This window comes from Candoia aspera, chromosome 2, assembly GCF_035149785.1.
Source record: "Candoia aspera isolate rCanAsp1 chromosome 2, rCanAsp1.hap2, whole genome shotgun sequence".
In the NCBI taxonomy this organism is placed as follows: domain Eukaryota; kingdom Metazoa; phylum Chordata; class Lepidosauria; order Squamata; family Boidae; genus Candoia; species Candoia aspera.
Genome location: NC_086154.1, coordinates 56,716,706 through 56,729,935, shown reverse-complemented (window position 1 = coordinate 56,729,935; position 13,230 = coordinate 56,716,706). Strand labels below are relative to the sequence as shown.

The 13,230-nt window shown below is 42.4% G+C and overlaps 1 protein-coding gene across 1 annotated transcript in view; it reads left to right on the top strand.

Moving 5' to 3' along the window:
* LOC134489286 (inter-alpha-trypsin inhibitor heavy chain H3-like) overlaps window positions 1-12,007 on the top strand; it is a 34,369-nt gene extending 22,362 nt beyond the window's left edge. The window contains exons 15-20 of the mRNA XM_063291884.1: window positions 1,659-1,724; window positions 2,885-2,998; window positions 4,580-4,784; window positions 6,639-6,811; window positions 11,479-11,590; window positions 11,679-12,007. Of these exons, the coding sequence (XP_063147954.1) occupies window positions 1,659-1,724; window positions 2,885-2,998; window positions 4,580-4,784; window positions 6,639-6,811; window positions 11,479-11,590; window positions 11,679-11,808 (800 nt within the window). The 3' untranslated portion in view covers window positions 11,809-12,007. The remainder of the gene's footprint in view (window positions 1-1,658; window positions 1,725-2,884; window positions 2,999-4,579; window positions 4,785-6,638; window positions 6,812-11,478; window positions 11,591-11,678) is intronic.
* Window positions 12,008-13,230: the final 1,223 nt, after the last annotated feature.

Below are 13,230 nucleotides of genomic sequence, written 5' to 3'. Positions count from 1 at the left end.
TTGGAAACAGCTGAAGGTAAATTGAGTTCTAATTCTTTCCCTTCCCTCCACATGAATATGAGCTTATTGTCAAATTTTACTTTTAATGATAAGTTCCATATTTGACTGACTGAAAAGAAGCAAACAAAACAAACAATGAGTCAATGATGTTTTAAATAAGTATAACTCAGATCTCACATCTTTGCCATCCCATTGGTTGGGTTTAATGCAGTTTTATTTTAACTTCTTCTTTTGCTGTCAGTTTAAGATGAAATGTGTACATTGACCCAGTAGAATAATATTGAAATATACAATGCACTTTTGAAAAAAGCTGTATGAAGTATTTTCCATATATTAGCTCAGAGCAAGTTTCTTCATATGTAGCCTAAATTATATAAAATTTAAATTACTAGCTTAATATTCTGAAATTTATTATACGCCTTGGTTGATTGGAATCAAAGTTTCATTTTAACCTTGTTCATCATGCCTGTGCAGGTGAGAAGTGCCTTACATCCAGGAAGATCACATCCCCATATTTTATTTATTTTATTTATTAAATTTATATCACCGCCCATCTCCAGTGGGGGACTCTGGGCAGTTTACAATAAAATAACACTAAAAACATAACCACCTAAAATTACCATTAAAATATACATAAAAACAAATGTAAAATCCAAGTGGAGATGGAACACAATCACTAAGAGGTGCTATGGTGCCAGCCATCCCCAGGTGGAGCTATCACTCTCCCCCTCCCAAGCAAGGCGGCAGAACCAGGTCTTCAGTTTCTTCCGGAAGTCCGAGAGTGAGGAAACCTGTCTCAACATATAATAAAAAGAACAACAAAGTATTTAAATAATTCTACTACAGACCTTGCTGGGAGCAAATTTAGACTTTTTGCTCCAGCAGATCCATGGTAGAATAAAAGTGAGCCACAAGTGAAGTCTCATTCTGACTTCTCTCTAAAATCTCTGCAGGGGTGTTCCATTGTTTTTCTTTAGCTTTTAAAGTGACTTCTTCACTCACTGCAGCTTGGTGCTCTTTACAGAGATGTTTTGCTCCTGTAGCGCTTCCTGGAATGACCATTGTAGTAATACTGTATGGCCATTTTTGGTATGGGAGAGTTTGGTGCTGCAGTGATGTGTAGAGGCTTTTTAAATGATAAAGACAATACGGGAAATATCACCATTTTCTGCAGTGAATGAAATAATTCCAATCCACCACTAAATCAGAGGTAGATAATCTAAGGCCCAAGATCATAGGCAGTCCTCAAACTTCTTTGTTCCTTTTTGAAACCTCCAAGTTTCATTTTATCATAACTGACAAACATTGAAGAAGAGATATTCCATTATTTTGAGGCACAAAACACATGAAATCTGTGTAGTGTAAGCCTGAATTAGGCATAATTCCTCAAGCTCCATACTCAGACCAAGGAAAACAAAAAATCTCAGCCCATGAACATGCAAGATAGTTGCACAGAGTTTGCACCATGACTCGACTCACTGATAGTCCCTGTCTTTCCTTCAAATGTTATATAATCCTTGCCCCAAAATATTGCCTTTCCCTGTCCCAAATGTGAACCTGGCCCACAAAGCAACTATTTAAATGGAGCAGAATGTTACCTGATGTACCCACCAGAACAATCACAACATTTGGAAATAATTGTTTTGTTTTTCTTTTCTTTTATCCAGCAAAGCAGCAGGTGTCCACCTATTATCCTCCATCTACCCCTTACTATTATTCTAGTGGTAAGTTTCTTTTTTACAGTTCATAAATATCTAGTACACAATCTTAGAGGGTTTTTTTTTAAAAGTGTGATTGATTTCAGTAGTAAGAAAAAATCTAAATGTGTCTTTCTGAGGGTCTGAAGGGTGAACCAGTGTTGTTTTGCTATAGAACTAAAGGCAACAAAAAAATTTTCAAGTCTTTCTGTTTGAGACAATTGGGCGCCCTCCTGCCAGAATGCCCATCTGTTGGATGTGGATTGGAGTGTCTCAAGTTGTTAAAATGGGAGGTTGCTTTAAGGAGTAGATAATATCTAGTGCAACTGTTGCTGCCTGTGAAAGACACAGGTCTTGTTTTTTTCAAAGCTCCATCATGTTGGAATTATCAGGGGTCAACTCAGCATTGTCTCACAAGCATAATAACAGGGTTTATCTGGTAGGCGTGTCCTATTGTGCCTGTGAGAAGTCACATGGGTCACCTGATTTCCTCTTCCTCCTCCTTCTTGGTCTGGGAGATTTCACAGTCTCCATCTTTACCTCATGAGCAGACATGCAGGCAGGAGGACTGCATGATGCAGGCCTCGTCCTCTAACATCTCGCTTGCACACAGACTTTCTATTCCACGTAGAAAGTGTCTACAAAGAATCAGTGATGAAGTGCCTTTCTACTATGAGCCTGCCTGTATCCAGATCTGCTGAATAAAAGTAAGCAGCCTCTACTTTTCTTCATCTAACTGCTGTGTGAAGACTGAATTTGTTTCTGAACATAATTAAGCTTGATGTGCAAGTTCCTTTTTTGGTTCATGCTTCTACTCTGCAAGATTGCTGTTAGCTGCTTGGAGTTCTTTTATTAACCTTTAAAAACTCCATCACATCAGTCATCAACTAGAGTTGATTAGGAAACAGGAAAAGGGAATAAACAACCTCGTCTTCTCAATTACCAGTGTTGGCTTAAGGCTAAGGCCTATGTTACAATAATGTCACCCTGAATGTTCTTTCTACTCTAAACACAGTATAAAAAATATTCTAAATAGGAACTCTATATCTCTTCATGCTCTTTTATTCTTACATTCTCCTATTTCATTTTAAATGGTGCATAAAGGGAGCACAGAACTAAAATTGGGGCTGCAGGAAAAGATTACCTGCTGATGGAAGAATGATGTTGGTGTGATTTCTTCTTTGCAGTTGATGGAGACCCACACTTTATCATAGCTGTGCCCCAGAAAGAAGATGCCCTTTGTTTCAATATTAACGAGGAGCCAGGGGTAGTATTAAATTTGATAAGAGATCCAGTTACAGGTGAGCTCTTCTTGATTGTAAGTAAGAAAGGAATTACCATATTGCACTGCTAGATCGAATCAATGTCTACCTAATTCCATTTGCTCTTTTTGGGATCTGTTTTTCTTTGGATAAAGAATACACACAACATAATTATAAAGTGAAAAAAATTGAGGCTTGCTCTCTTAGGTTCCATCCTTTTCTTCAGAATTCTCAGGCTGACTGCATATTTTTACTGTCATGGCTTTTTAAATTTGGACTGCTTGTTATTTATGTAGAGTTAGGCTTTTCTTCTCCTGATCTTGATTTACTTGCTTGTTCTGGCACACCCAATTTTGCATTTCCATGTACTGCATATTCAATTAATTCTAAAGAAGTTTCTACTGCTCTTCACACCTGTTGAAATATTATGAATCCAGAATGCTTGCCACATGGGAGGTTTATATACTGGTGTCAGTGCATAGTAGGATTAGGTGCTGACAATCCCATATTCTAAAGTCTGCTGTGGCAACACAAGTAGACACATTATTACAGTATAAGTATCATTTCCTCCCACCCCTTCAATTCAGTAAGAGGGAATTTCATGCTTTGGTAGGATGTTATTGTAAAATTGTGCCATCTAGTAGATATGACCCTACAGAAGATGGCATAAGTATGCTGCTCTGTATGTTCCTTCATTATACTGTTCCACCCTGTTATAACCACTTTATACATTGATTCCATGTAATGCTAGAATATCTAGAGAATTCACCAGTGTCACTAACATGTGAACAATTTACCCAGGGTTGCCTAGGCTTATCAAGGCTTCAACTGTACCCTAAAATCCACCCACCACCAATATATCTCAAGATAGATTATGACCTTTGGTTCTGAGTGTACATACCATTTTTGTTAGTACACGTATCTGTTTATTCATGCCTACTTCTATAATTTGATTATCATCACCTTGAAAGTATTGTAACAGATGTCATAAAGTAAGACATCACTTTGATGAAGCCATGGTGATTCTTATACACCAGGCTTAAAGAGATTATTACAGTAGCAGATCATCAGAAAAGATGTGATTTTAAAGATGAAACATATCAAAATGCAGTAGAAGTGGGGGGTTTTATTGAAAAGGCTTTGGAATGTTATATGTGTGTTTCAGAGCTACCTGCACTAGAATATATGACTGCTAGAAGTTGGAATTACCAATAAATGGTCATTTCTCTTTGGAGAAGCTACATGCACGTATGTAAGCCAATCTGTTAATCTCCGAAGAGATAAATATGTAATTCTCCACAATTAAAGGAGACTGAGAAAATTAAATTATTCTAAGAGGCATAATTCATTACACTAAATATTTCAAGAGAGATTAAAATGGAAGATGGGAACAATGGTTTTCTTTTTAGTACAAACATCATATTACAATAGGGAAATATGTTATTAATTAAGATTAGGGAAAAAAGAAGCAAACATTTCATTTTCATTAGAATCAATTCCAGTTTAACAAAAATATACAGTATAGCATATGTTCTGCCTTCTGGAAACCAAGGAAAAACGTATTTACAAATATGTTACTTATACTTATGCCATCCCTTTAACATCACCTCTGGACTTTAGGTGTTACTGTCAATGGGCAGCTTATTGGAGATAAAAAGAGCATCAACGATGTAAGACCACAGAATACATATTTTGGAAAACTTGGGATTGTAACTATGAAACGGAATGTAAGACTTGAAATAACAACTCAAAAAATCATCCTTCAGAATGGTATGGAAAGGACAGTATTCAGTTGGCTTGATGAAGTTATCTTACAACAACCCAGGTGAGCTTTGCATATTCCCAAATGTATAAAAGCATTATTCTTAAATCAGAGATTGGTGACTTAAAGCTTCTATAATTTTGCACATCCCTTGGCCTATTTCAAAAACCCAAGGCAAGATACCAGGTCAGATTTCTGGCAAGTTATCTTTCCTTTCTTGCAGCCTGTGAGGAGAGAAAAGAGAATGTCAGAAAGAATGGATGTTCCCACCTACTTTTTCTATGTCTCCACTCCCTTTGGGCTCTGCTCTTAATCTCTGCTGGTTTCAACTCCACTAATAATACATTCCCCCACAGACTAATCATGAAAGAAGGTGACCTTCACAAGAAAACAAGTTTGCCCAGTCCTGATATAAACAAAGTAGGGTAAATCTAGATAACTTCAACCTACAGAAAAGGGGCAATGTGTTATAAATTTCTTTGCAAATATGAGGCATACTTTATAGAAATAAATTATGTAACCTACTCAACATTCTATATGGCCAATGAAACAACCAGCTGTTAATAGTGTGTTATGCAAATTTTCAATATATTTCAAAGGAAGAAGCCGCTTGTGTCACTGAGCCTGAGGTGGAAACGCTAGAAAAAGGGTGTGAAGTCCATGGATGGAGACCTTCTTCTATCACCAATGTTGGTATCACTCAACCTTGGCAACTTTCAGATGTGTTGACTTCAACACCCAGAATTCCCCAGCCAGAATTCCACACATTGTAAAGCTGCCAAGGTTGAGAAACACTATTACAGACTCCACATGCTTTCATTTATCTATGAAAATGTGGCTTCTAAAAGTGTAGCACATAAAACTATGTCACAATACATATTTAAAGGGTGGTGGATTCTCTAGAACTGGCTTCAGCTACAGCTGACAGACCTAATCTGACAAGGTGGGGAAGCTGGGCATTGTACAGGATTTTTATGGGCATTTATATTTTTGAAACTGAAAAACTTTATTGCAGTCATTAACCAGACACATTTATATATTTTTTTCCTGTCTTCTATTCCATATGGGGAGTAATTGTCTTGAATTCAGGTTGCTCTTTGTTTCAGATAAATGCTATATAATTCATTTAATATGAATATTTACAGAAGAAAAGAATGGGAAAACAATTGATACTTCCTGCAGTTTTCTTGATCACTGTAGTATATGTGATTAGAAGCTCTTTTTTTTCTTCAATTGGCATTGGAAATACAGGAAATAATAAAACATATATACTATGTACATATACTATGTATGTATATATAAAACATATATATACCATGTATGCTGCCCAGAGTCACTATGTGAGAAGGGCACCTATACAAAAGCGATTAAATAAATAAATAATATATATATATATATGGGTATCCTGATCCAGACAGCTGTATGGAAGCAAACTTCTGGATCTGGACTGACCTGCTCACTACAGCAATTATCCATAAAGGCAATGCTTGCAAGTGGAAGAAGCTAGAGGGATGAGCTAAAATGGTCATACATTCAGTGTCTAGTGAATTATGCCCATAGTGGTCCTTGTTGAAATTGAGACCAATCCCTAGAGCCAAAATCAGCATAATCAGATCTGCAAATGTTAATACATGGTTTCAGATGAGTGATTTATTTGCATTGCTCTGTTTCAGCCTGCTTCATTGGTGAATAACTTTATCAGAATGGATAGCTTCATCATTTAATAAGGCCGAGGGCCAGAATTAACAGGATATAGAAAAATTTAATGCGAGGCTTCATTTAAACAATAGACATGTTCTTACAGATGCCTTCTCCACAGATGACTCTTCCCCTGCAACCAATTTCCTCAACTCAAGCCTCTGTGTTATGCATACTAATAATCACTTTTCCCTGCTTGATCTCTCTTTTCCTACTTAGTCTGACACTAATAATCAAACGAAAAAGGAGCCTAGAGGTTTCAGTGGATAATGGGGCAAAGTTTGTTGTTGTTCTACATCAAGTGTGGAAGAAACATCCACTACACCAAGATTTCCTGGGATTTTACATGGTGGATAGTCACAGATTATCTGAGCAAACCCATGGCTTACTAGGTAACATAAAAAATATTATTCTGAGGAATTTTGTTTTGTTTTGTTTTGTTTTGCACTGCTTTTCTTTCACAAGGCATATGGTTTTGTAGACTTGGCATGAGATTAAAAAGGCAGCGATACTTGCTTTTCACTTTTGTTTGTTTCCAGCAGTGCAATATTTATTTCTGGATTGTGTTATCTCCTGGAATCCATTGTGTACAAAAGTTGTTTCTTTTGGAAAATTATTATGGGTTATCTCCAGTTTAGTTTGCACCAAGCACATTCCTTTTGATCCCTATATCCAGATTAGAGCACACCATTCAGCAGAGCACTAAATACACCCTGGTGTTTATTTATTAAACGTCAGCAAACATCAAAAACAGTTAACTAGCAAAATAGGGCAAAAGGCAGGCAGAGGTACAGAGAGAGAGACATGAACATCAGGTAAGAGAGAAAAGGGAAGAGAATTTATTAACAACAATCTACATTATTTATATTTTGTATAGTTTAGCACTTCCCAAATTAACTGGAAACATTTTTCTGGGTAATTAGCATGGACAGGAGTTAGTTAATTTTTGGTTATCCCAGGTTTAATCCTTCTATGTATGTAAATAGCAGCAGAAGAGAGATGAAAGTAAGATACCAGCTGATTCCTTCTCTTTTCTGGACCTTGAAGGAAACAAATTGATGGATAGGGAGTGTGTATCCAACCATTTTGACCTGGGGCACAGTCCCTTGCTTTCCTCCCTATTTAGCATTTTCTTCTGTAGTATGGGGCCAAGAAAAAAACTCTGCTATGAAAAGCCATCAACCAAGAGCTGTAGGCAACAGTGGGCAGAACCAGAACCTTCATTTTCTGTAGCCTACTTATCTCACCTGTAGCTCTTTATCTCTTCCATGTGTAAAACAGCACTCATACACATTTCCTTATACAAAGCAGAAACAATTTCCAAAGCAGCATTTTGGACCATCCAAATAGGCTTATTTTAAATTAGGTGGTCTTTGACCCTTAGTGCCCCATTGCCAATCTCAATGATCATGTGACCCGTATAAGGCAGGCTCTTTGGAAGCAAGACATTAATATATGCAACATTTCTGTGTAAGTAAAAATAGAATTGGGACATAAGTAGGGTGGCTATAAAAGCAGTTACATCCAGCTTATAGTCACAATTAGCACTGCCAAATGCAAGACGTAGCCCTGCTTATGATTTGCTCTTGAATGACTGACAACTATTTAATCAAGTTCATGTTTTGCTCTTGAATGACTGGCATAGCGAATGGGGGGGGGGGTGATGGGCTCTGAGGGCGCCGAGAGCGGAAGCTGGTGTGCCGGAGGGTCTACCATCGCCCTGTGGAAGATTGACTGTAAGGATGTATGAATGGAAGGAGGGAGCCCTACTTAGAGCCAGAGACTCCCAAGGTCCAGGAGTGGGGGCTAATGGATCAGGAGTCACTGGGGGCTGTAGGGCAGGACCCACCATTGAGGTGGTGACAGGTAGGGGATGTTATGGCAGGAGCCAGAGGGCAGGCAGGCCATCTTCGGGGAAGACGCCCCTGGTGTTTGCTACCAGTGGCATGTTCCAGCCCTCTGTGCTCAGACCCAGGCCCTGGTCCCTGGCTGCTGCTTTTTAATGCCAGGTCAGTTAATAACAAGGCCCCCCTCATACGTGACTTGATCACTGAGGTGGGGGCAGACCTGGCATGTATTACTGAGACCTGGCTGGACCCGGAAGGGGGGGTGCCCCTTTCAGAAATGTGCCCAGCTGGGTTTACGGTATGGCACCAGCCGAGATCCCAGGGCAATGGAGGAGGGGTGCTGTTGTCGTCTGGGAGTCTCTTATAGCCTTCAGGGGCGCTGCTCCGCGAGTGGCTGGTTGTGAGACCCTGTTTTTCAAGTTGGGTTCCCGAGAACAGTTGGGAGTGTTGCTGCTGTACCAGCCTCCCTGCTGTGTGGCAACCTCCCTGCCTGAGCTGCTCAAGGTCGTCTCGGGGCTGGTGGTGGAGTTCCACAGGCTCATGGTTCTGGGGGACTTCAACCTGCCATCCCTGGGGCGTGCCTCGGAGGTGGCTTGGGAGTTCATGACTACCATGGCAGCCATGGGCCTGTCCCAGATAATTCAGGACCTGACTCGAGACAGTGGCCTCACCCCAGACTTGGTTTTCTTGTCGGAGCAGTGGCAATGTGATCTGAGGGGAGAGTCACAGTTGTCCCCACTGTCATGGTCAGACCACGCCCTGGTGGCCCTGAGATTCTCTTATGCCACCCCCCTCCGCAGGGAGGCAGGACCCATTTGATTGGTCCACCCCCAGCGACTGATGGACCCAGTAGGGTTTCTGAGGGAGCTGGGAGTTATACCTGGTGATCTGCTGCATGGACCAGTGGAGGCCCTGGCTGCTGCTTGGAATAGAGAGGCAGCTGGGGCCTTGGACAGGATCACATCTGTGTGGCCTCTCTTGTCCCATCGAACCCGGCACTCCCCGTGGTTTACGGAGGAGTTGAGGGTTCTAAAGAGGATTAAGAGACTCCTAGAGTGCCACTGGAGGAAGACAAAGACTGAATTCGACCGAACACAGGTAAGAGCCGCTATTAAGGCCTACCTTGTGGCGATAAAAGTGGCGAAACGTCAATACTTCTTCGCTCTTATTGCATCTGCAGAATGCCGCCCGATGGCCCTGTTTAAGTTCACTTGATCCCTTTCGGGGAAGGTGGGTTTGGGCTGTGCAGAGGAATTTGCTGAGCATCTACAGGACAAAATCGCTCGGATCCACTCCAAGTTAGACTCCAGGCATGAGGCTCAGTCTGGAGATATAACAGGGGAATGGGCTTACCCAGTTATCTGGGAGCAGTTTGATCCTATTGGACCTGAGGAAGTGGACAGGATCCTACAGACAGTAAATGCCACCACATGCCAGCTAGACCCCTGCCCCTCCTGGCTAGTAAAAGCAGCCCGGGAGGTGACATGTGGTTGGGTCCATGCAATGGTTAATACATACTTGGGAGAGGGGGTGTTCCTGGCTACCTTTAAAGAGGCGTTGGTGCACCCCCTCCTCAAGAAGCCATCACTGGACCCTACCATTCTGGACAATTTTCGTCCAGTCTCCCACCTTCCCTTTGTGGGAAAGGGTTGAGAAAGTGGTGGCTTTGCAGCTCCAGATGGTCCTGGACGAAATGGATTATCTGGACCTGTTTCAGTCAGGTTTCAGGCCTGGTTATGGGACAGCAATGGCATTGGTTGCACTTATGGATGATCTCTGGCGGGAGCGGGATGGTGGCAGTGCATCCATCCTTGCTCTCCTTGATCTCTCAGCGGCTTTCGATACCATCGACCATGGTATCCTTTTGGGGTGGCTCAGGGAGTTGGGGGTGGGTGGCATAGTTTTACGCTGGTTCACCTCCTTCCTCCGGGGCTGGACCCAATCAGTGTTGATAGGGGAGGAGAGATCGGCCCCATGGCCCCTCCTTTGTGGGGTGCCGCAGGGATCAGTACTCTCCCCTTTCCTATTCAACATCTACATGAAACCGCTGAGTGAGATCATCCGTCACCATGGGATGAGGTATCATCAGTATGCTGATGGTACTCAATTGTACACCTCCATCCTGGGTGAAGTAAGTGATGCTGTGACTACCCTCTCCAGGTGCCTGGAAGCTGTAGGGGTCTGGATGGGGAACAACAGGCTTCAGCTGAATCCTGGTAAGGTGGAGTGGCTCTGGGTTAATGGCTCTTCCATATCCAGGACTTTGTCATCTTTGGTTCTGGGGGGGTTGCACTGCCCCAGACAGACCCAGTGTGTAATCTGGGGGTCCTCCTGGACTCACAGCTCCTGCTCAAAGAGCAGGTGGCAGCCGTGGCCAGAAGGGCCTTTGTGCAGCTCTGTGTTGTGCACCAGTTATGCCCCTTCCTGGATCGGGAGACCCTTCAAACAGTCACTCATACCCTTGTTATCTCTCATATAGACTATTGCAATGCACTCTACATGGGGCTACCCTTGAAAAGTATCTGGAAGCTTCAGCTGGTCCAGAATGCAGCCGCGCGAGCTGTTTTTGGTGCCCCCAGAAGGGCACATGTAACCCCACTGCTGCGCAAACTGCATTGGTACCAGTTTGCTTCTGGGTCCATTTCAAGCTGTTGGTTATTACCTTTAAAGCCCTACATGGCATAGGGCCAGATTACCTGAGGGACTGCCTCGCCCCCATTACATCAGCCCATCCCACCCGATCATGCAGAGAGGGCATGCTGCAGACCCCGTTTGTAAGAGAATTCCATCTGGCGGGGTCCAGAAAGCGGGCCTTCTCTGCGGTAGCTCCCGCCCTGTGGAACATGCTGCCCACAGAGGTAAGATTGGCCCCATCGCTCCTGGCCTTTTGGAGGAGTCTGAAAACCTGGCTCTGCCACCTTGCTTGGGGTGGAGAGGGGAATTGATCTACATGGGGATGGCTGCTATAGACCACTCCTCCCACGTATGGACTGTTTTAGATTCTCCTGCCACTTGGACTTTTTATCTTTACTCTTATTTATATTATTTATTATTGTATTTTTATACTGTGTATTTTATGATAGTTGTTTTTAATTGATTGTTGTAAATCTCCCAGAGTCCCCCGATGGGAGGAGATGGGAGGGGACAAATTAGATAAATAAATAAATAAACTGTTTAATAATTACTGTTGCTGCTGTCATGCTTATTTTAAGGGCAATTTTTCCACCCAATTGACTTTGATATACTTGAAGTCCATCCTGGATCTGATCCACAAAAACCAGATGCCACCATGATTGTGAAAAATAACCATCTGACAGTAACCAGGTAAATAGAACCTGACATTTTAGTTGATGCTGACATGCCTGCATGAAGTAGATGCTCTAAGTTCATTGCTTTATGTGTTATATTGTAGGGGATGGCAGAAGGATTACACAGTTAATATCCAGCATGGCACCAATATCCCTTGCTGGTTTATTCACAACAATGGAGAAGGCCTTATTGATGGCAATCACACAGACTACATTGTTCCCAGCATATTTTGATATAAAAATACTTAAGAGGTAGGATGATGATGATGATAAAAAAATTTCATACTGTGATGACTGCTTGCAATATCATCTGAAGAGATATTATTAACACTGTGGATTAAGTTGTAAATCAGAATAATTGAAATTGATACTTTCATAATACAATATGTATATCTTCTGCTTAGATTTAATTTCAATAAATTGGAAAACTTTGTACTGATTTGTTACACATTTATTTTCTACTCACTCCTGAGTGGCTCTAGGCAAGTTTACATATCTAAACATTAAATATGGAAAACCTATAAGCTGCAACATAAAAATCTCTCTAAAATGCCTAGATAAGGCCATGCCTAAATTGTAATAATGTGTGCACATATGTGTGTGACTCAGCTCCAATAGCAGTTTGTTCTACAGAAAATTCCCCATTACAGAAGCAATGTTAATAACCATGGTGACACCTGCAGTAGGCACACTGCTGAAGACCTGGATGCAGAGATGCTTAAAATATCAAACCTCTAGTTTGCAGGAAAGGAAAAATACTGCTAACTATCATCAACCGACTGGTGACAACTGGCTCCAAATCCAGCTGCTTTTTGGGAAAGGCGGTTGAGGAAGTGGTTGCATTGCAGCTCCAGAGAATTCTGGAGGAAACGGATTATCTGGACCCCTTTCAGTCAGGTTTCAGGCCAGGATATGGGACGGAGACCGCATTGGTCACACTTATGGATGATCTCTGGCGGGAGTGGGATGGAGGGAGTGCATCCATCCTGGCTCTCTTGGATCTCTCAGTGGCTTTCGATACCATCGACCATGGTATCCTTCTGGGACAGCTCAGGGGGTTGGGGGTGGGCGGTGTAGTTTTGCACTGGTTTACCTCCTTCCTCCAGGGCCGTTCCCAATCAGTGGTGATAGGAGAGGAGAGATCCGGCCCTCGACCCCTCCACTGTGGGGTGCCGCAGGGTTCGGTACTCTCTTCTCTCCTATTTAACATCTACATGAAACCGCTGGGTGAATTCATCCGTCACCATGGGGTGAGGTATCATCAATACGCCAATGATACTCAGCTATATATCTCCATCCTGGATGAAGTAAGTGATGCGATCTCCACCCTTTCCAGGTGCCTGGGGGCTGTGGGGGCCTTGATAGGGAACAACAGGCTTCAACTGAACCCTGGTAACACAGAGTGGCTGTGGATTGATGGCCCCTCGGGTTCCAGGAAGTTGTCATCTTTGGTTCTGGATGGGGTGGCACTGCCCCATTTGGAACCAGTGCGGAACCTGAGGGTCCTCCTGGACTCGCGACTCCTGCTCAAAGAGTAGGTGGCAGCCGCAGCCAGGAGGGCCTTTGCACATCTTTGGGTGGTGCGCCAGCTACGCCCATTCCTGGACCAAGATGCCCTCCGAACAGTCACTCATGCCCTTGTAATCTCCCATATAG